General features: G+C 40.5%; 1 protein-coding gene across 9 annotated transcripts in view; it reads right to left on the bottom strand.

Moving 5' to 3' along the window:
- Positions 1-22,984, bottom strand: part of adamts6 (ADAM metallopeptidase with thrombospondin type 1 motif, 6) — a 339,528-nt gene that overhangs the window by 273,453 nt on the left and 43,091 nt on the right. For 7 of the 9 annotated variants that reach the window (XR_011960687.1, XM_072570764.1, XM_072570790.1 and 4 more), the window contains exons 2-4: positions 19,345-19,700; positions 18,283-18,647; positions 17,091-17,262 (exon numbers count right to left, since the gene is read on the bottom strand). Coding sequence is in view for 8 of the 9 variants with exons in the window: in XM_072570764.1 (XP_072426865.1) it covers positions 17,091-17,262; positions 18,283-18,647; positions 19,345-19,441 (634 nt within the window). In the remaining variant the exon portion in view is untranslated. Of the gene's footprint in view, positions 1-17,090; positions 17,263-17,934; positions 18,019-18,282; positions 18,648-19,344; positions 19,701-21,400; positions 21,533-22,984 lie in introns of those variants that run through there. The other 2 variants (XM_072570752.1, XM_072570809.1) reach the window with 2 other exon arrangements.

The raw sequence follows: 22,984 nt of genomic DNA, 5'->3' as shown, positions 1-22,984 counted from the left end.
GTCAGAGATTAGGATGGTCTTTTTTCCAGACTGGAGATGACACAGATTGAATAGCTTCCCACTTACTGTGTAGAAAAACCCTGTTCCAGTGGGAGCCTTTATAGATGTGGCATGCAGTGAGAAAAGAATCTTTGTGTGATGACACAGCCTTGCTTGGTCTCAGTTTGCAATCTTTTTTATTCATTCCGTGATCAGAGCATCACTGGCCATCTGGCAATTAAGAGTCAACCATATTCCTCTGGGACTTGAGTCACATATACGTCAGACCAGGTAAGGCCATTTCCCTGCCTAAAGGACATGAGTGAACTAGATGGATTTTTCCAACAATTGATTCGTGGTCATCAGTAGATTCTGCATTCCAGAAGTTTATGAAACATAAATTTTGCCATCTGCCATGGCAGGATTTGAATCTAGATCCTTAGAACATTACCTACATCCCGGGATTAACAGTCCAGTGATACCACTAGGCCATCACGCCCCAGGGAGGGTTTATGGGGTTTATAGGTGAGGATCACAGCTTATATGTTATTGTGCAGCAGGTAGAGGATGGTAATGAATTTCCATGGGCAACAAAACTTAAGGAGAACACTCTGTAATCCCTCACATTAGAAAGATTAGAATATCTTAGTGAGAAGGAAGATGACCATGTGTAGTGATTGCCACTGCCATCTCAATTTTTCTTGCATTTGCCTTGCTTTGACAATCATAATCACTGCGCCTCTTGATGGACAGATTCCTCACTGTAAGCTCTTCACTAGGAGGAAGGAATTAAGAAGGCTTCTTGCAATGACCGTCTCTGTGACAAAAACCTGGAAAATTCTTGTGTTGGTACCACTATTGTTCATATCTCCTTACATGAAGATGGTCACAATTACAGAGATCTGCTAGGAAGCTCTTCTCCTTCCAGCTGAGAGAGGTGAGAAAATGAATTAATGCCAAGGGTGCTTCTCAGTCATGTTTCAGTATTTTGGCAGGGATTCCATCTGAACTGGTGGTGCTGTAGATTCTCAGCTGTCAGATAACATAAAGAACTGGAGTAAAATTTAAGTCAATGGGAATCTGGGAGAAAACTCTCTGCTGGTGGTAGCCATAACTGACACAAAGAAGGATGGTTGTGGTTGTTGGAGGTCAGTCATCTCAGCTCCAGGGAAACTCTGCTGGAGCTCCTCAAGGTAGTGTCCTAGGCCTAACCATCTTTAGTTGCATCATCAATGACTTTCCCTCCATCATAATGGTCAGAAGCAGGGATGCTAACTGATGATAGTAAAGTGCTCGGCACCATTGGTAATTCCTTAAATAATGAATCTATTTATGCCAAGCAGGTATTACAACTTCGACAAAACTCAGACTTGGACTGATCAATGATAAGTAGCATTCTGGACACATCCCCCAGGCAATCGCCATCCTCAATAAAGGAAGTCTAACTATCTCACCTTGTAATTACAATCACTAAAAGATTCCAGAGAGTGTTTAATCTGTGGAACTCAGTGCCAACGAAGGCTGTGGAGGACTAGTCATGGAGTGTATTTAAGATGGAGAAGGATAGGTTCTTGATTAGTAAAGAGAACAAGTGTTACAGGGAGAAGGCAAGACAAAGGGGTTGAGAAACACATCGCCTATGGTCAAATGACAGACAGACCTGATGGGCCAAATGGCCTACCTCTGCTCCCACATCTTATGGTCTTATAAGTTATGGAGTTTTTACTGAGCAGAAATGTAGTTGGTTTGGATCAGCCACAAAGACAGTGGCTGCAACAGATATTCATAGGCTGGACACTGTGCTTTGAGTAACTTAACTCAGCACTAGCAATATTTTCCAACTTTTGAAAGGCATAACTCAAGACCATAACAGAACACTCTACACTTGCCTGATTGTGGGTAGCTACAATAACACTCAAGAAGCTGAACATCATCCAGGACAAGGCAACTCACTGCGTTGGTACCCCATTAGTCATGTTAATCATTCATTCCCTTCCACCCACTGGCATATCATGTCTGCAGTACGTACCATACACAAGATACAGTACAGCAAATCATCAAGCCTGCTTCATCGGCCACTTCCAAACATGCCACTTCCAATACCTTGGAAATAAGATTCCTTTCCTCAATCTCCAAAGAACAATGTTCCATAAGTAAGAGATTAAAACTAAACATTTTAAGAACTTTACATCCTAAAAATAGAGCTCACAATACAGAATCATTAGGACTACAAGAAGTGTAATATCAACAGAGAGAATACAAAAAGGAAATTGGTCCTCATAAATCTGACAATTGCAAACCATCATGACTTTGAATTTTCTTGGGCTTGCATCGGCAATTATTTGAGAGTGCATCATTTTACATTTTTTCAATTGACTATGCATGTTCAGCGACTTAAATGCACCTGTTTACAGACAGTCTGACAGAAGCTTCCAGTTTTCTGCACAACTGTCTAGCTTGGTAGGAAAATTGCCTCAAAGTTACTAAATCACAGAGTTTCAATAGCATACATTCTAGGTTGATGAGGAGTTTGCAGACCACTATTTTTCAATCTGTAAGTTTGCAAGCTGTGCCAACAGACTGGTGAGTAACCAATGTACAGTTTCCAATAAAACAAAGAACCAAAGGGTCAACCAATTACCATTGACCAATTGCTCTAGCATCAGATGTGGGCATCTCCGAAAATTCATAATTTGAGATAAAATCACGAAGTATTTACTAATTCATGAGTTAACCAACCATGGTCATTGGAGTGACATCACAAGAAAATGATGAATTGATTGGCAGATAAGGAACTATCTTTAGGGACTGTCCCTAAAAATACTAAAAATTTAGAAAGCGTATTATTATTAAGGGGTTAACTGAGAATCACCAGGGATAAGTAAAAGTCAGAGAATAAGAGAAGATGAATGTTAAGGTAAATGGAGTAGCCTATAATGCTGATAGTCTCTAAAGTCTTATTTTTGTTTCAGAAGGGCCCTAGAATTAATATTATTTGAGTTTAAGGACAATCCAAGCATTAAGTTAATGGTATAAAAGATGGAAGGAGAGCTCATAACCATAGTGAGCTCCTCCTGCTCTTTGTGGGAAGTCAGGTACAGTCCCAGTGCTGAGGACCAGCATCTGTGTGGGATGCATCTCCAGCTGCAGCTCCAAGAAGCTCAGATTTGGGATTCTATAGTAATAATAACTTGGGAAGAATATATTGGCCTTGGAAGAAGTACATTTGTTTACAAGAATGATGTCTGAACTTCAGGAGTTAAGTTATAAGAAGAGCTTCTATAAATTAGGCCTGCTTTCTCTAGAATGTAGGTTAAGAGATGATCTGATCAAAGTCCCCAAGAAATTATCAGGAACTCTCTTCCACAAACTTTTCACCTCTTACCTTGAAAGCGTAACCTCTTGTTATTGAATCCTTCACCCTGGGAAAAAGCTTATCTCTATCTACCCTGTCTATACCCTTCATAGTTAAAAATGACACAACACCATGACAACCACCTGATGAAGGAACATCGCTCCGAAAGCTAGTGTGCTTCCAATTAAACCTTTTGGACTATAACCTGGTGTTGTGTGATTTTTAACTTTGTACACCCCAGTTCAACACCGGCATCTCCAAATCATATACCCTTCATGGTTTTGTAAACCTCAATCAGGTCCCCCCTCAATCTTTGTTTTTCCTAATGAAAGCAAGCCTAACCTACTCAACCTCTCTTCATTTCCATCACCTTCCATACCAGGCAATGTCTTCGTAAACCTTCTCTGCACCCTCTCCAAAGTGTCCACAGCCTTTTGGTAGTGTGGTGACCAGAACTATACACAGTATTCTAAATGCAGCCGAACCAACATCATGTACAATTTTAACATGACCTGCCAGCTCTTACACTCAATATCCCGTCTGATGAAGGCAAGCATACCATGTGCCTTCTTGACCACTCTATCCACCTATGCAGCAACCTTCGGGGTACAATGGACCTGAATTTCCAGATCTCTCTGCTCATCAACTTTTCCCAAGGCTCTTCCATTTACTGTATAATTCGCTCTAGAATTAGACTTCCCAAAATGAATCACCTCACATTTGCCTGGGTTGAACTCCATCTGCCATTTCTCTGCCCAACTCTCTAGTCTATCTATATTCTCCTGTATTCTTTCAAAGTCCCCTATGCTTTCTGCTACGCCACCAATCTTCATATCATCTGCAAACTTACTGATCATACCAACAGTGCCCTCTTCCAAATCATTTATGTACATCACAGACAACAGTGGCCCCAGCACTGATCCCTGTGGAACATCACTAGTCACCTCTCTCCATGGAGGTATATGGAGTTAGGCCACAGATCAGCCATGATCTCACTTTGTAGTAGGACAGGCTGGGAGGGGCTGAATGGCCTACTCCTGTTTCTATATTCCTATATTTGGGGTTCAATAGTAAGAAGTACAGATAGATGATTCTGAGTCTGTAAACAATGCTCCAGGATGGTATGAAGCCTACCTGGTACTAGGGTTAAAGATGCCCCAGAGCTGCATTCTGAAGTGGGAGAGTGAACAGCCAGTGCTTCTGGTACGTATTGGTACCAATGACATAGGTAAGGAAACAGGTGAGGTTTTTTTTATAGTAGACTACAGGGAGTTAGGAAGCAAGTTTAAAAAAAGGACCTCAAAACTGGTGATTTTAAGATTGCCACCAGCATCATGTGCTAGTCAGAGTAGAAATAACAGGATATACCAGATGAGTATGTGACTGGGGAGATAGTGCAAGGGGGAAGCTTCCAGATTCCTGGGGCATTGGGAACAGACCTGGATGGGTTACACCTGGGCAGGACATGAACTGATGTCCGAGGTGATGTATTTGAGAATGTGATTGGGGAAGGTTTAAACTAAAATGGGTTTACTCTAAAAGGGCAATATCAACAATTACCGATGCCACAAAAAAAAAGTGGATTGTGAAAATCGACATGGACTGTAAATGGAATAGCATAGCCAAGTTCATAGATAATCAAATAGGCGAAAGTGAGGACTGCAGATGCTGGAGATTAGAGTTGAGAGTGTGGTGCTGGAAAAGCACAACAGGTCAAGCAGCATCCGAGGAGCAGGGTGCTGACCTACTGTTATTTTTCAGCACCACACTCTCGACTCATAGAAAGAGCAGGTAAGTGTCGAAAGCAATTCAATGGCAAGAGGCATGAGGTGATTGATTAAAAACAAGGAATGGAGTTATAGATACAATCTAAGAAGATTTAGGGAAACAAAATGAGATTTTGCCTGAAAATAGATATTTCCTTGAAAGTGCAAGGGCAGGTAAATAATATTAGCCATAATAACTAGAATAAAGAGAGGAAATCTGTTGGACTTTTATAAACTGAAGCACACAATGTGAAAACAAACAGTAAGACTCATAACTAAGTCACTGTTAGGAAACTGCAGTCCTCCACTTCCTGCAATCGCCCCTCATCCCCTCTCACACTGTAACAAAGAACAACCATCCTCAATTAAAAATTGTGTGTGAAAAATTTGTGAAACATAGGTTAGTTACACCAACTGATGCAAAAACCCTACCTGGTACTTGCCAAGTACCAGGCAGTCTGAAAGATTTTTCATGGAAACTCACACACATCCCAGACAGATCCAGACTACCTCCCAAGGAAGTTTGAATAGACTTGCAAGTTTACAATCTTTTCCCAGTACTTTCTTCTCACTATACTTTACAAGCTACAATAACCCAGGCCCAAAAATAGCCATAGCAAACAGGATCCTCAATATTAAACTCAGTCAAAGCTTGGAAACGATGTAAAATAATGCTTCTTCCAATGTATGCTCAGCAGAGTCAACATCAATATGCCAATTATTCTTCTTAACTGATTATGTGATGGAACTACAAAGGAATGTCAAAGGTAGAATTATTTTTTTTAAAATATTTTAGCCTATGTATTAAATATAGGAAATAATGTTGAGCTTATAATTTTACAAGAAGATAAGTATTGAATTAGGAAAAAGACTGATGGCTATAGGGTAAGTGTAGACAAAGTAAAGCATGGTGCAATGTACGACATAAGAAATCCCATGAAGCTGAGACCATGGAACTGCTCTAATATTACTTAAGTATTCTGCATTCATGCTTGATTTAATTTTGAAGGAGACAGAAGTTTTTCCAGATATTTCATCAGTAAATCAAATACATTGGGCAGAACCCCCAGTAGAGACATTTTACACTGTGAAAGGAATGCATTTGATGGACTAAATTTCATTTGTTTTATGCTTTATGTTCTTACATGTAGCAACAATTATGGACTTGGGTTTCATCTCATCTCATCTCATCTTGAAATTCTTATATTTCACCATAGTACAGCAAAAGAAAAATCAAGGCAAATTGGACAGGGCAGCCCATCTCTCCAATCCCACTGTAAACTAAATTCCACCTCCCCCACCGACCACCACCCCCCAACCCCAACCCAACCCAGCCTCACTGATCGGGCAGAAAACCAGGCCTTCACTATCCAGCAGCATACAAATGACAGAAACATCCCACACCTGTCCAACCCTCACTAGTTTTCCTGCCACCACTAGTGCCTCAGTCAATTTTGGTCAGGAGAGATATGGCAATATTAGTAGTGCCCAAGGCAGTGGCAGAAGGCCTTTATGAAGGAAGAGAAAGTAAATGCAGGTATTTTTCCTCTCCTTATTTCTCAAAACCTGACTTCTTTTATATCCTAGTTCAGTACAAAGATTGACTAAAAAAAAGTCAGTGTTTTCAGTCCCTTTAGCTTCTTTTTGATAAGCTCCTACTTGGTAACTAAGTTTACCCAGCTCCCTGCATCCTGGTGCGCAATGCATAGATAATAATTCAAAACACGTGACACTGAGTCAGAATCAGGACCAAATCAAGTCAGCTGCAGAGGTCTTACTCTCCGATGGCTGTAAGATTGTCCATGTCTCAGTAATGCCCTTCAGAGGTGAAAAATTGCCATCCTAATCTAGTCTGGCCTACATGTGCCTCCAAGTAAACAGCAATGTGGTTGACTCTTATCTGACCTCTGAAATACCATAGAGAGGTATTCAGTTGTATCAACCCACTGCAGAAAAAAACATAATGGGTGTACCTACCCAACATGGACTGAGGCATTCAAAAAGGCAGCTCACTGCCACCTTCTCAAGGACAATTAAAGATGGCCTTGCCAGTAATGCTCTCAACCCAAAAACAAAGAAGAAGAAAATGATTGCTGTATGAACTTATATGTTTCTTCGAGCCACACTGACACAGCATGCATGTAAGACACGTTAGTCTTTATCTCAAATTATAAAACAAGTTGTGAATTGGGGGTGGATGGGTAGCTATGCTTCGAAAATAGCAGTGCCCTGTAGAAGTGTCAGAAAACTGAAGTGGCATTTGGGTTAATTTGTGCTGCTCTCCTCCAAAGCTAATACATCTTTCATGAAGTGCAATAGCTAGACCTCAATGAAGTATTCCTGATGCACTGGATTTCTTAGACATCTTATAAACTCAAATATAAAGATTCAAACTCTTGCACTCAATTACATTTGTTTTAAAATTTCTAATTTTTTTAAACCTTTCTGTGTCAAGTGACAACTCCTAATTTACAGAGGGAAAGAACTCATTCAATATCCACTTTGCCAATGCTACTCCTACAATACATCATGTGCATGTGACAAACATTTATCCCAATCAACAATACTAACACAGATTATCTGGTTATTTATCTCATTTCTGGCCAAGTTATTTTGCTGAAAACAAATTGGCTCCTACAACTTCCTCTGTTGCACAGGTAACTATATGTAAAGTACTTGATTGACCACAAAACACTTTAGGACAACCTGAAGATATACATTTATTGGCAAGTTTGTTGGTTTTTCTTCATTCTTTACAATTACATAATTGGATCAATAAATACTGTGACTAACAATCACCTAAAAGAGGGGTGAACATGTTAGACAGGTTTCTTCATCAGGTTGTGTTGTGATGGAGTTCAATATTAACCTATTAAATGTATGAACATTTTTGGAGCTGACTAACCCATTTTATAATTCCACTAGTTTGTGTACATTTGTTCAGATTTCCAACATTTGTATTATTTATGTTATAATTAGGCAAGTGTAAACAAAATGAATTATTTCGTTAATTTGAATTTTCTTTTAGCTAAAAGATAATTATACCTCTCCAAAGATTTCATTAGTACTAAAAAAATGAAAAACATGATCTTCCACATAACATCATTTAAACATGCGTGCAGTTCTATTTAGAATTTTCTTATATATTTAAAAGTAAATAACGTTATGAAGGTGTAAGGGGTACTGTACCTTTAAGAGTGTTAAAAGCTAGCAGAACTACCTGATGCAGCACTAAGTGTTCTGAACAAGGTAACAATGTAACATTTAGCTAGGTTGCCTAGAGACAGAAAAAGCAAATTCAAATTCGGCCAATCAGTTTAAATTATGCCTCAAATTACCAAACTCCAATCAAGTTTGAATTTAGTATTTTGACAATATTAACACCAATGAAACAATCCAATGCTTTGGGTATAAAACGGGAAAAAAATTGAACAGTTGGAGGAGAACTGCCAAAAGACCAACAGATGTAGGCTGTCAGTGAGAACTCTCTGAGAGGTACCTGTGAGGAGAAAGAGTTTGCAGAGGAAAAAAAATCAACACCGAGCTGGAGAGCAAATCTACAGAGGAAGATACACAGAGAAGATTCGACAGCTGGCTAGTTTCAAAATTTGAATTTTTCTGTAAATTTTAATGGGGGGTTCTTATCGCACTAGTATTGTAGAGAGGAAGGTAAAGGATAGGTTTAGAAAAATGAGTTGTAAATAGTTGTAAGTTAATTATTCTCTGTTAGGCTTTAAAAAATTAAAGCTGTTAATTTTTACTTTAAATAGTGACTTTTGGGCTAGTTATAGAGTCATAGAGTCATAGAAATGTAGAGCACAGAAACTAACCCACCAGCCAGCACCCAGCCCAAATCCCTCCAAACCCTTCCTATTCATATACCCATGTTGTAATTGTACCAGCCTCCACCACTTCGCCTGGCAGCCCATTCCACACATGTACCATCCACTCCGTGAAAATGTTGCCCCTTATGGCTCTTCTATATCTTTCCCACTCACCTAAATCTATGCCCTCTAGTTCTGGACTCACCCACCCCAGGAAAGAGACTTTGTCTATTTATCCTATCCATACCCCTCATGGTTTTATAAACCTCTATAAGGTCACTCCTTAACCTCCGACGCTCCAGAGAAAACAGCCCCAGTCTGTTCAGCCTCTCCTTATAGCTCAGATCCTCCAACCCTGGCAACATCCTTGTAAATCTTTTCTGAACCCTTTCAAGTTTCACAACATCTTTCCCATAGGAAGGAGACCAGAATTGCACGCAATACTCCAACAGTGGCCTAACCAATGGCCTGTACAGCTGCAACATGACTCTCAACTCCTATACTCAATACTCTGACCAATAAAGGAAAGCATACCAAACACCTTTTTCGCTATCCTATCTACCTGTGACTCCACTTTCAAGGAGCTATGAACCTGCACTCCAGGTCTCTTTGTTCAGCAACACTCTCCAGGACCTTACCATTAAGTGTATAAGTCCTGCTAAGATTTGGATTCCGAAAATGCAGCACCTCACATTTATCTAAATTAAACTCCATCTGCTACTTCTCAGCCGATTGATCAAGATCCTGGTGCAATCTAAGGTAACCTTCTTCGCTGTCCACTACACCTCCAATTTTGGTATCATCTGCAAACTTACTAACTATACCTCTTATGCTCATGTCCAAATCATTTATATAAACGATGATAGGAGTGGGCCCAGCACCGATCCTTGTGGCACTCCACTGATCACAGGCCTCCAGTCTGAAAAACAACCTTCCACCACCACCCTCTGTCTTCTACCTTGGAGCCAGTTCTGTATCCAAGTGGCTAGTTCTCCCTGTATTCCATGAGATCTAACCTTGCTAATCAGTCTCCCATGGGGAACCTTGTCAAATGCCTTACTGAAGTCCATATAGATCACATCTACTGCTCAGCCCTCATCAATCCTCTTTGTTCCTTCTTCAAAAATACTCAATCAAGTTTGTGTGACATGGTTTCCTTCTTTGCCTCTCAAATTTTACAGCACGGGTTAAATCATTTCTGTGTTGCAGGTCTAAGTTGTTGCAGGTTTAAGTTAGCGGGGGGGGGGGGGGGGGTAGTGTTTACCCCATGTCATAGCAGTTTGGGGCCTCATCCAGGATTTAAACACTTTGGGGGCTTTTGATTGCGATTTGAACAGTTTGGGTCTTGGATTTGGGACTTGAACTGGTTTAGACAGATTTGAATAGATTTGGGGGTATGAAAAATCCCAGCAGATTTAAACACTTACAGGTTAATGTCCTTGACCTTTAAATAGAACATAGGTGAGACAATTTGTTTAATTTTGATGACTTATGATTGATTAAATTAAAAGGAGTGAAATGGCTCTTAAAATTGCTAAAAAGGTTCTGTGATTTGAAAATAATTCTCAAATTTGGCAAGAAATTTTGAGGAAGGAAAGAAAAAGGCCATACTCTTAGAATTAGCATATCAGTTAGATTTGGGTTTAACCAAAGACAAAAGTAAAGCAGAAATTGTAAGGAAGTTACTTAGGTGTGTCAGAGAAACAGACAAGTGGAGCAGAGGTAGAAAAACTTAAATTACAATTGAGGAAAATGGAGTTAGAAGATAAACAAAGAGAGAGAGAGAGAGAGAGAGAGAGGGAAGAGAAAGGGAGCTGAGCAAAGAGAGAGAGAAGAAAGGGAAAAAGAAAGAGAGAGAAGGTTCTTAGCTGAGCAAAAAGACAGAGAATTTGAACTTGAGAAGTTGCAAATTAGTCAGCAAAGTCAAATTAACAGGATGGAGATTAAAAGAGAAGGTAGTGATATACTCAAATATATCAAAACTCTGCCACATTTTGATGAGAAAGATGATGAAGCTTTATTTATTTCATTTGAAAAATTGGCCAGGCAGATGGAGTGGTCTGAGGATTTGTGGGTAATGCTAGTTCAGACTAACTGGGAGGCAGAACTAGTGAGGTATTTGCCACACTGTCAGATGAGGAGGTCAAGAGGTTAAACAGGCTATTTTAAGTGCTTATGAATTGGTACCAGAAGCATATAGACAGGGGTTCAGAAACATAGACAATGAGCCAGGTCAGACTTATGTTGAGTTCAAAAGAATTAAACATAGCCATTTTGATAGATGGGAGCATGCTTTAAACATAGATAGGACTTTTGAGGCTCTACGAGGGATTACTCTGCAGGAGGAGTTTAAAAACTCACTTCCAGAGATGGTAAGAATTCACATGGAGGAACAGAAAGCTCAGGAAGTGAGAAGGGCAGTAGAATTAGCAGATGAGTACATGTTGGTGCATAAGACAAGCATCAGGCCAGAATTTCGTCCTGTGAGGGACAGAGGTTGGGAGAAGGGGAGATCCTACACTACGAAACCAAGAGTAGAGAACACTGGTAAGAGTTTACCACAGGATAAAAAAGAAACCCAGAGGGTGAAAAGGAGGTGAAAGGCTTCAAGTGTATCCGCTGTGGTAAACTGGGACACGTAAAGTTGCAGTGCTAGTCATTAAAGAAAGGCACTATGGCAAAAGATGTGTTAAAAGAAGCTGAGCCAGTGACATTAGTGAAGGTAGTAAAAGAGATCCCAAGAAGAGCTGAGGAGCTGCAGGAGAGTGCGCGGCCGAGGCAGAGTCTGGGTATGGAGTTGGTACCTGATCTCTACAAAGAATTTGCTTCTGTGGGTAAAGTTTACTCAGAAAGAACAGGGGGAGAAGGACAAGAAGTTATTATTTTGAGAGATACAGGATTTAACCAGTCGCTGATAGTGAGAGATGAGCAAAAATGCACTCTTTCTGATCTGTTACTGGACAGTGTGGTAATTTGTGGGATAGATGGACAGAAATTTAATGTTTCCCTATGTAAGATCAGGTTGGAGTGCCAACTCAAGTCTGGGGAAGTTACAGTGGGAGTGATTGACAGAGTGTCAGATCCAGGAATTCAGTTTGTTCTTGTGAATGATTTGGCAGGATCCAAGGAGGGAGAGACACCCCTTGTTGTGGAGAAGCCCAAGGAAGACCAAGAAACTGAGGAGTTAAAACAGAGATATCCTGGTACTTTCCCAAACTGTATAGTCACCAGATCCCGCTAGCATAAGTCACAGCACGAAGCAAAAAGTAAAAAGAAAGACGAAGGAGTTGAGGTTCAGTTAGCGGATACCCTGTTTGATGTAATGGTGCAGGAAAAACTTGAACAGGCAGAGGGTCAGACAGAAGTGTTTAGTCCTGAAAGGCTAAGGGACTTGCAACAGCAAGACAAGACGATAAAAGATATATATATGTGGATGTGTACTCCGAAAAGAAGGCAGAGAATATCCTGGGGGGTTATTACTGAAGGATAAAATCCTAAGATGGAAATGGAGACCACGGCAGGTTAGTGCAGAGGAGAAATGGGCCGAAGTGTACCAGATTGTGTTGCCAGAAGCATACAGACAGGAGGGGTTATGGGTAGCATATGAACTACTTATAGGAGGTTACCTAGGGGTACGAAAGACTCAGGCTAAGCTACAAGAACATTTTATTGGCCTGGAATGCACAAGGATGTGGTTAACTTTTGTCATACTTGTCATACATGCCAAATGGTAGGTAAGCCACAGGCAGTAATAAAACCAGTACCTTTGTTGTCAATTCCCCCATTTGAAGAACCTTTCATGTGGGTTATAATTGACTGTGTAGGTCCCCTCCCGAGAACTAAAAGTGGGAACCAGTACTTGTTAACCATAATGGATGTGTTTCCCAGATTTCCAGAGGCAATTCCATTTTGGAGTATCAAGGCAAAAAAGGTGGGAGAGGAGTTAATAACTTTCTTCACACGGTATGGGCTACCCAGAGAGATTCAGTCAGACCAAAGGTCAACTTTTACTGCTAGGCTGTTTAAGGAAGTTATGGATAGCTTAGGTATACAGTACTGAATCCCAGGGAACTTTAAAAAGGTGGCATCAACCCTTGAAGACCCTGTTGAGAGCATAGTGTCAGGATTACCTGAATGATTGGGATAAGGTATCCCATTCATATTGTTTACCATTAGAGGTGCCCCAAATGAATTTACTCAGTTCACTCCCTTGGAGTTAATATTTGGGCATGAAGTGAGAGGCCCTTTGAAATTAATTAAAGAAAAATTGACAGAACGAAAGTCAGAGATCTCACACTTAGATTATGTATCGGAGGTGAGGGAGAGACTAAACCGAGTGGATGGGTTAGCTAACCAGCACTTAAAGAGGGCACAGTGTAGAATGAAGCAGGTGGCAGATAAAAGCTTTGAGACTCGGACGTTTTCCCAAAGGATGACATGTTAGTACTATCACCTGTGATAGGAGATCCCTTCCAAGTTAGATTTAGTGGTCCCTATCAAATTGAGAAAAAGTTGAGTCAGGTGAACTATCTAGTAAAAATGCCAGATGGGAAAAAGAAGGTATCATGTATGTCTTGTGAACATGCTGAAACCATATTATGCTGGAGAGAAGGAACTGGAGAAACAGGTATTAGTTACTGCCCCACAGAGTGAGGAATCAAATCCAGATGATGTGGATTTTGATGTGCCTCAAAATAGATTAAAATATAAAGAGGTTCTTGAGGAGTGGAATAGATTCAGCTATCTGTCTCATGAGCATAGAACAGAGTTGAAAGGTTTGTTCCATATGTAAGAATCAGATGGGAGGAATAATGCTATCGTACATGAAGTAGATGTAGGAATTACTGCTCCGATAAAACAACACCCCTATCTGTTTAGTCCTTTCAAAGCCAGACGGGTCCAAATGGAGCTGGAGGTCATGCTTGCTGAGGACATCATCAAACCAAGCCAGAGCGAGTGGAGTTCGTCGACCATCTTGGTTCCCAAATCAGACGGAACTCAATGATTTTCTATGGATTATCGGAAAGTCAACGCCATTACAAAATCAGACTCATATCCAATTCCTAAACAAGAGGACTGTATCGAGAAAGTCGACAAATCAGTTACATCACCAATTTGGAATTAATGCATGGTTACTGGCAGGTCTCTTTATCAGAGTTGGTGAAAGAAACTTCTACGTTTGTAACCCCAAATGGACTATATCAAAGTGATGCCGTTTGGAATGAAGAATGCACCCGCCACATTCCAAAGACTCATGAACAGAGTTGTGGCTGGGTTAACAAACTGTGCAGTCTATTTTGACTATATCATGATCTGTAGTAAGTCCTGGAAAGATCAGATGGTACAATTGGCAGAGCTGGTTGAACAACTACGAGAAGCAAAACTGGTAATAAACTTAAATAAAACTGAATTCGCGAAAGCAGAGGTGATATTCTTGGAACATAATATCAGTCATGGAAGGTTGACCTCAGGGAACGCAAAAACTAAGGCCATCAAGGAATTTCCATGACCATCCTCGAAGAAAGAGATGCTTCAATTCTTAGGACTCAGCTGATTCTATCAGAAATGTGTTCCAAACTTTAGCAGTGTAGTAGCACTGTTAACCGATTTGCTGAAGAAGAACACAACGTTCGGTGGACAGAACCCATGCCAGGAGGCATTCGACCATTTGAAATCAACGTTAACCACTAAACCAGTTTTAGCTACACCAAGCTTTTCAAAACCTTTTAAAGTCACCATCGATGTTAGTGACACAGGAGTTGGAGCTGTACTGCTACAAGAAGATGAGGATGGGATTGAACTGCCAGTTGGTTGCTTTTCAGAGAAACTGAACATCGACCAGAGGAAATACTCCACAAGCGAAAAAGTTTGGTACTGGCTATGCAACATTTTAATGTGTATGTCATGAACAATATGTCGGAGATGATTATGTACACGGATCACAGTCCACTTACATTCTTAGAACGCTTTAAAGACAAGAACATGAGACTATTTTGTTAGAGTCTTATGTTACAGACTTTTAATTTAAAAATCATACATGCAGCCCCTCATCAGACTGTAATTGTAGATGCCTTATCGTGGATTTAACTCTTAATGTTTACATGATATTTGTATTTATCCAATGTTTATATATATATATAATATATGGGAAGAAGTTAAGGTGAACTTAGAATAAGATTATCTGTATGGTATGCTAATATATTTAAAGAATAGAAAAAAATGAAGCCATCTGTTCATTATGATGATTCTTTTTTTTCTTAATGGGGGAGGTGTTATGAAGGTGTAAGAGGTACTGTACCTTTAAGAGAGTTAAAAGCTTGCAGAACTACCTGATACAGCACCAAGTATTCTAAACAAGGTAACAATGTAACATTTGGTCAAACATTAGCTGGGTTGTCTGGAGACAAAAAAACAAATTCAAATTCAGCCAAACAGATTAAATTATGCCAAAATACCAAACTCAAATCAGGCTTGAATTTAGTATTTTGACAATATTAACACCAATGAAACTATTCAATGCTTTGGGATATAAAACAGGGATAAAATTGAACAGTTGAAGGAGAACTGCCAAAAGACCAACAGATGTAGGCTGCTAGTGAGAACTCTCTGAGAGGTACCTGTCTAAAGCAGCAGAGTGCACAGGAAAAAAAATCTCAACACCGATCTGGACAGCAAATCTACAGAGGAAGATACACAGAGAAGATTCGACAACTGGCTGCTTTTGAAATTTGAATTTTTCTGTAAATCTTATTTGGGCTTTTTTATTGCACTGGTATTGTAGAGGGGAAGGTAAAGGATAGGTTCAGATAAAGGTTTAGTGGATGGCATGATAGCTCACAGTGCTAGGGATCCTGGGTTCAATCCCTGCCTTGATGACTGCCCGTGTGGAGTTTGCACATCCTCCCTGTATCTGTGTGGGTTTCCTCCCACAATCCAAAGATGTGTAGATAAGGCCATACTAAATTGTCCATAGTGTTAGGTGCATTAGTCAGGGGTAAATATAGAGTTGAGGAATGGGTCTTAGTGGCTTACTCTTTGGAGGGTTGGTATGGACTTGTTGGGCTGAAGGGCCTGTTTCCATACTGTAGGGAATCTAATCTAAATAGCTGTTAGTTATTTGTTCTCTGTTAGACTGTAAAACATTAAAATTGTTAATTTTTACTTTAAATAGTGACTTCTGGGATAGTTCTTTGGTCTTGATTTTAACACATTACAGCATGGGTTAAATCATTTCTGTATTGCAGGTTTAAATTAGCAGAGAGAGTTTAACCCCATGGCATAACAATAGCACTTCTTTAATAATCTACAAAAAGATGCAAATACAAAGAACAATAAAAGATAACTCTTGCAGTCATCTAGATGCTGCTGAGTTAAAGTCATTGACTTAATAAAACTTGTGTTTATCTATTGTCTTTCACAATACCAAGCTGCCCCAAAGCATTTTACAGCCAATTAAATAATTTTGATGCAAAGTCACTATCATAATTAAAGAAAAGGGGAAGACTCCAAAATCATGTTGAGCAAAATTTCATGAACAGTAATATGGTAATAACCAGATAGTCTGTTTTCGAGACATTTGTGGAAGGATAAATATTGGCTTGTCACCAGTCAGATTTCCACTGTTCTTCAAAATAAGACATTGGAATATCTCACATCAGCTAAAACAGCAAAGGGGCCTCAATTTAAAATTTTACCCAAAAGACTACATCCCTGAAACTCAGCACTTCCTCATTACTGCACTGAAGTACAAACATAGATTCTGTGCAAATGCCTCTAGAGTAGGGTTTGAACACATTAGTTTTTAACCCAAGACGAGAGCTGTTGCTGAAACTATATTGATGGAGAAACTGTTAACTGCTAAATGTGAATTGTATTTTGAGGATTGTCCAGTTCTGAAGATGAACATTTTTCTTGAATAAAATTGTTTTTGCTACAACTATTCAATTTAATATTACCGTGATTCTGTGTTATAAATCAAAATGTAAAATTCAATGCCATATTAAGTTTAAAAATTAACTGCTGTGCTAACGTTTTCAGTCTTTCTGTGTGTTTTTCAGTAATTTGAGTTCATATAATATTTATACACACAGTTAAATACTACATATTTTCTTAAAAGAAGAAAAAAACTGCCCCTTTATATTATCCAATATGATATAAGTAAGTTACCTGGAACTCCGCAGTTTGACATGTTCATTTGATGCCGCTGCCGAATGGAGGAACGCTTGTAAACAACATGAGGGTGTCCTTCTGTATACGTGGACTCACTAGTATTGTCTTCAGATATATCCTGCAATGGCTCTATGAAATACTGATCTTCTTCTGTTACAATCACCCCATGCTTTAGAGAACAGAACAGATTATTAATGCAAGTAAGAACTTTAGAAGTTTTAGGAAATAGTCTGAAACAACTTAGTTCTATACTGTAGTACAGATACATCTGGTTTGTGCATAATGAATGTTTCAATTTACATTAACTCATATTGTAGGATAAATTGTAACAAGAATATGAATAATTAAATGTAATGAGCAATTGAGAATACACATTATCCAAAAAAAATCAGAAATAGTTAAATTTACTGTCAATTGAAAGATATATTATTAACCTTACTTCTTAATGTGATTTTGTTTTCCCATTCACCTAGATATTTAAACAGTTGGGCTTTTATTGCTGAAGAGTTGCTAGTAAAGGATTAGTTATCATTCCTACATTTGTTATCCAGCTTTCTTCCAAAATTTAATCCAGGCTGACTTCAATGCATTTTATTACTTCAAAATAAACATACTATCAAGGCATTTGTAAGTATGATTTGAATCCAGATTAAATGTGCCACTGTTGTTTATTTAAAACCTATGGACACTGTAACATATTTGAGTGTTCATGCAAGCAGGAAAATCTTGTTTATCCTCCCTGTAAGTTACCAGAAACGTACTGTTCCATTACATTGGGGGAATCCTTATGATAAACTATTCATCATTTGTAAGCACTGAAGAAACAGCTATTCACCCTTACCAACCAATGCAGCTTTTATTACATCGCCAAGAAACACGGATCTTTGTCAGAATTCTGCACTTTGTTATGCTGCACAGGAAGTTTGATGTTCGTACGTGCTTCTGAACAACATTCGGTCTGCAGAGGCCACAGAAAGGGACCTGCCTCTTTAAGATCTGGCTACCCTTCCCACTGCGGCGGATCATATGCAAATTAGCCATGTGCAACATACAGCAGGCAGCTGTTTATGCTTCGATTCCTGCAATGGTTCCCTGAGCTCAGTTCACGTTTCTGTACTTGAGAACAATGCAAGCGACTGAAGAAAGCAACATCTTCAACTTGAAAAGTTAAGTTTACTGTTCTACTCACCAGACCATTGCAGTTACTTAAAGCCACTTTTGTGGTGTTGTGTTCATGGAGTACATATCCCACGTAATGGCAATTATCAATGAAATCGTGTTTCCACTCAGGACCATCATTCCCCCAATATTCTACCGTAAAATGTCTGGAGATTAATTTGGTGTTTAAACTCAAGTTTAAGTGAAAGTGCTTTCCATAGGCGGAGAGTCTGTAAAATAATTTAGATTCAGTTGGTTCATGAGGTGTCACATCCGAACTCCTCTTCCGCCTTGAGCGCCTGCAGCTTCTCCCACTGATCTTCAGGAAATCTCCGTTATGGTCCACTCGGGCAGGAACCGTTAGTTGATAATGTTCAAGGTAAGAAAGGAACTCCTCTGTGAAAGCGTTAAGTCGGATAGATCCAGGAAATAGGCGTGAAAGGAAAGAAACAGGACGTGACAAAGTGCTGTACCACTAAAACACTGATCATAATCATTCCATTGAATGGAAACAGAAAGTATTTCAGTTATATTAAGTTGAAGTAACGACATAGCCTGGGCCAGTACTTGATCAGTTAATGTTTCATATAATCAGTGGGACAATATTACATGCAGCAGGTTTGGAAGGCTCGAGACTTTTAGGCAGCAGACTAATGCAGCAAATGTAAGCAGTACCATGCCCTACCATCCTCCTACCATTTTGCATTGACAAAACAGAGACATACGTTTGTCGTTCCGAGTGCACAGAAAGGATGTTGTTACTAGATGCAAAGTCCAATCAAACACGAATTAAATAATCCGTTCTGGACCTCGTTCTGCTTGGAGCAAACTAGTTGTTGCCAGTCTCCCCCCCACCCCCGAACAGATTGCATCAAATCACCATTAAATGTACTCCCACATATTTTACAGAATTGTCTTAATACCTAAATTGTGATGTTGCAATCAGAGAGAAATGAAGATGTTTTCTTAAAATAAATGACAGACAGTTGTAACAATTAAGCGTGCACTTGTGCCAATAAGTTGTGCTTATTTCAGTGTGAGCGTGTCGGTGATGTGGCTGCAGTGTATGTGGGTCATACCAGGATGGTCCTACCTTGAGAACTGTAAGAAAGCCTTGTGTCACTGTCAAACTCCGAAGCAGCCATGGCCAGGCTCAAAATCCAAGTCACTGTCTTCCACAAAATTTCCATAATTTAGTGAACCTCAAGCTGTTCGTGGCTACCTTTGCGCTAGACAGTTTGGTGGGCTCCAGAAGCGCACCGTACCAAGCCCATTGGGCGGGCGGAGCCCCCCGGCGCGTTTCGGAGCGCCTCAGCACCGCAGGGCCCAGCCGTTCGGACAACAGGCCGGCTCGCCACTCATCCCTGCGCCCACAGCCAGCAGCACAGCGGCACAACCTGCAGCACCCACACTCATTGGCCGTTTATTCCGACTCAGTCATCCGTATGCCTGCAAAGAGGGAACAACACGTTTTAGTTAAAGATGCCATTGTCCACTGGCCTTCAGTCTTTGTCATGGCAATCCGAGCAGCGAAACCGTCGCGTTTCACAGATGTTTTTCTGTTTTGCAACGGAAATAAATTCCGGCTTACTGACCATGCAACTTTGCAAAGGTACGGGGCTGTAGAACTTTGAAAGGCTCAACCCGTGAGGTAGATGCAGAGGGAAACACATACTCCTCACCCCCTTTCAATTCCAGGGATTGTTGACATCTTCATGTCCGCTTTCTCGCACGAAATAACGCAATTAAGAAACTGCAGCCGATTAGCTCAAACTCCTGTGATGTCTTTACTAACTTTCAAGTATCAGTCTCAGCAAAACAAAACATCCGGCTCTGGGAGCACTGGGATCTTTCAAACCGAGTTTCTTTTTAATCATTAATTGGTAGTTCAATGCTTTTCTGAAGTCATTTCTCTTTCGCACAAACCTGCGTCACCACCGACTTCGGTATGAAATTGAGGTGTGAGACTCCACTTGAAGAATGAGCCTCTTTTGTGGAGACTCAGAACCGACAATGTTTCCAACAAAGCATGAAACTCCATGTGGAGAGTGATTCTCCCTGCACAGAGTGAATCTCCATGTGCACAGTAAGACTCTGTGTGGAGAGAGACTCCATGTGGAGAGTGAGAGTCTTCATGTGAAGAGAGGAAGATTGTGTGGGGAATGACACTCCCCGCATGCACAGAGTGAGACTCCACGTATGGAGAGAGGTTCCATTTATTTGAGGCCACCATGTGGAAAAGCTGAACTGTCACAAGCTAACTTTCATTTGCTGCAATCCACTGTGGCCGCGACCACCAATTAGAGTTGGTGAAGTCTTAATCTTCCTACTTGGAAAAGGAGAGAGAAAAGGAAAAGGAAAAGGAAATAATGTGGTGGTAACAGGAGGGAAAAGGTGAGGAGGAAGGGTGGAGGAACTGAACAGATACATGGAGGATGGAAGGAAGGAAAGTTAAAAAACAAAGATATAGAATGGGGGTTAGTGGGGTAACTAAGCCTGAGGCGGCATGGAGGGGGGGTAAGTGTGTGGAAAGAACAGAAAGACAAAGTGATGAAGTAAAGGGATAATGAATTAAAGGACAGGATGGAGGAAGGGAAATGTAGAGAGGGGAGGATAAGGAAATGTAAACATTGAGAAAAAAGATGACAAGAGTGGATGGAGAGAGAGGCCAACAGGCAAGGAAGCCTGGGAGAGAGAAAGTGGGAAGGCAGGACAGTTAGGAAAGGTGAGGAAGGAGGTCAAAGAGGGATGGAATGAGTGAATGGGAAGGAAGGAGGAGGAAGACAGAGTTAAAGAGAACAGAATAGAAGAACAAGCTTGCAGAGGTATTGCAGTAGCAAGGAAGATGATGAACTAAGAATGGTTGGGGACTTACAGAGAAGATTTGGGATGTATGTGAGGAGGTAGACGTTAGCAGATGGAAGATGGCTGGGAGGTAACAGATAAGCTGTAACATTAAATCACATGATTTTAGGGGTTGTGTGCTAACATGAAAAGAGAAATGCTTGGCAGGCAGAAAACAAAGGGTAGGAATAAATAGGTCTTTTACCAAATGGCAGGTAGTGACTGATGGGGTACCATAGGGAACAGTGCTATGACCCCAATTACAATATATAATAATAATTGAATGAGGAAACTAAATGCAATACCTTCAAATTTGTAGATGATACTAAGCTGGGTCAGGGTGGGTGGGTGCTGGTGGTGAACTGTGAGGAGGATGCAGAGATGCTTCAGTATAATTTGGACAAGTTGAGTGAATGGCCAAGTGCACGGCAGATCAGCTGTAGTAGCAAAAACAGGAAGGTACGTTATTATATGAATGACAATAGATTGGGAAAGGGAGAGGTGCAATGAGAGCTGGGTGTCCTTGAACACCAGTCCCTGAAAATAAGCTTCCAGGTGCAGCAATGAAGAAGTAAATGGTACATTGGCTTTCATTGTGAGAGGATTCAAGCACAGGGGCAAGGATACCTTACTGCAATTGTGCAGGGCATAATTGAGACCACATCTGGAATATTATGTACAGTTTTGGTCTCCTCCTCTGAGGAAGTATGCTCTGACTATGGAGGGAGTGCAGCAAAGATTTACCAGACTGATTCCTGGGAATGGCCAGGCTGACATGTGAACAGAGATTGGATCGGTTTGGACTATCTTTACTAGAGTTTAGAATAATGGGGGGGGGGGGGGGGGGGGATGTCATAGAAATTATAAAATTCCAACAGGGCTAGACAGGGTAGCTGCAGAAAGGATATTCACAATATCCAGGGAGACTAGAACATGGGGTCATAATATAAGGATATAAAGTGGGTTACTTAGGACTGTGATCAGGAGAAATTTCTTAACCCAGAGAGTGGTGAGCCTGTGGAAGTCTAGGAGAAAGTGAGGACTGCAGATGCTGGAGATCAGAGCTGAAAATGTGTTGCTGGAAAAGCGCAGCAGGTCAGGCAGCATCCAAGGAGCAGGAGAATCGACGTTTTAGGCATGAGCCCTTCTTCAGGAATGGGCTCATGCCTGAAACATCGATTCTCCTGTTCCTTGGATGCTGCCTGACCTGCTGCGCTTTCCCAGCAACACATTTTCAGCCTGTGGAATTCTCTACCACAAAAAGCGGTTGAGGACAAAACACTGAATGTTTTCAAGAAGGAGTTAGATACAGTTCTTAAAGCTAAAGGGAACAAAGGATGTGGGGGGAAAGCAGGAACTGGGCTCTGAGTTGAAAGGTCAGCCATGATCATATTAAATGGTGGAGCCAGCTCAAAGGGCAGAATGTCCTACTCTTGGTGCTATTTCCCGTGTTCCTATCTCCCAATACTGGTGGTAAGGAGGGGAGACTGAAATAGATAAAATAGGAACAAAAGGGACAGGGTTGAGGGGAAATGATAGGCAGAGGAGTGGGTAAGCTTTAGAAAGAAGGCAGGAGAGCAGAAAAAGGAAGACGATAGGGGGAAAGAAGTAAGACATGAGGAAAAGGGAATACAAGCGTGGGTGTAGGAAATAAATGAATGAAAGCAAATAAAAGAAATTACTGAGGATAAATCAAAAGTGGAGATGATAGGATTTTCTCTGCATTAAATTTGTTTCCGAAATGTAAGAATTTGCTAAGAAGCTGTCCGAGCAGTGGAAGATGGCAGGTACACAGCACATGAACAAGGCAGAGAAGCAGGAATAAGAACAAAGTGTAGAGAAACAGGTGTCAGAAGAACACATGAATGAGCAGTAATGGGGATCTGAGG

This window comes from Chiloscyllium punctatum, chromosome 1 (genome assembly GCF_047496795.1).
Source record: "Chiloscyllium punctatum isolate Juve2018m chromosome 1, sChiPun1.3, whole genome shotgun sequence".
In the NCBI taxonomy this organism is placed as follows: domain Eukaryota; kingdom Metazoa; phylum Chordata; class Chondrichthyes; order Orectolobiformes; family Hemiscylliidae; genus Chiloscyllium; species Chiloscyllium punctatum.
The sequence above is the reverse complement of the archived record's forward strand: the minus strand, read 5'-3'. Positions and strand labels throughout refer to the sequence as shown.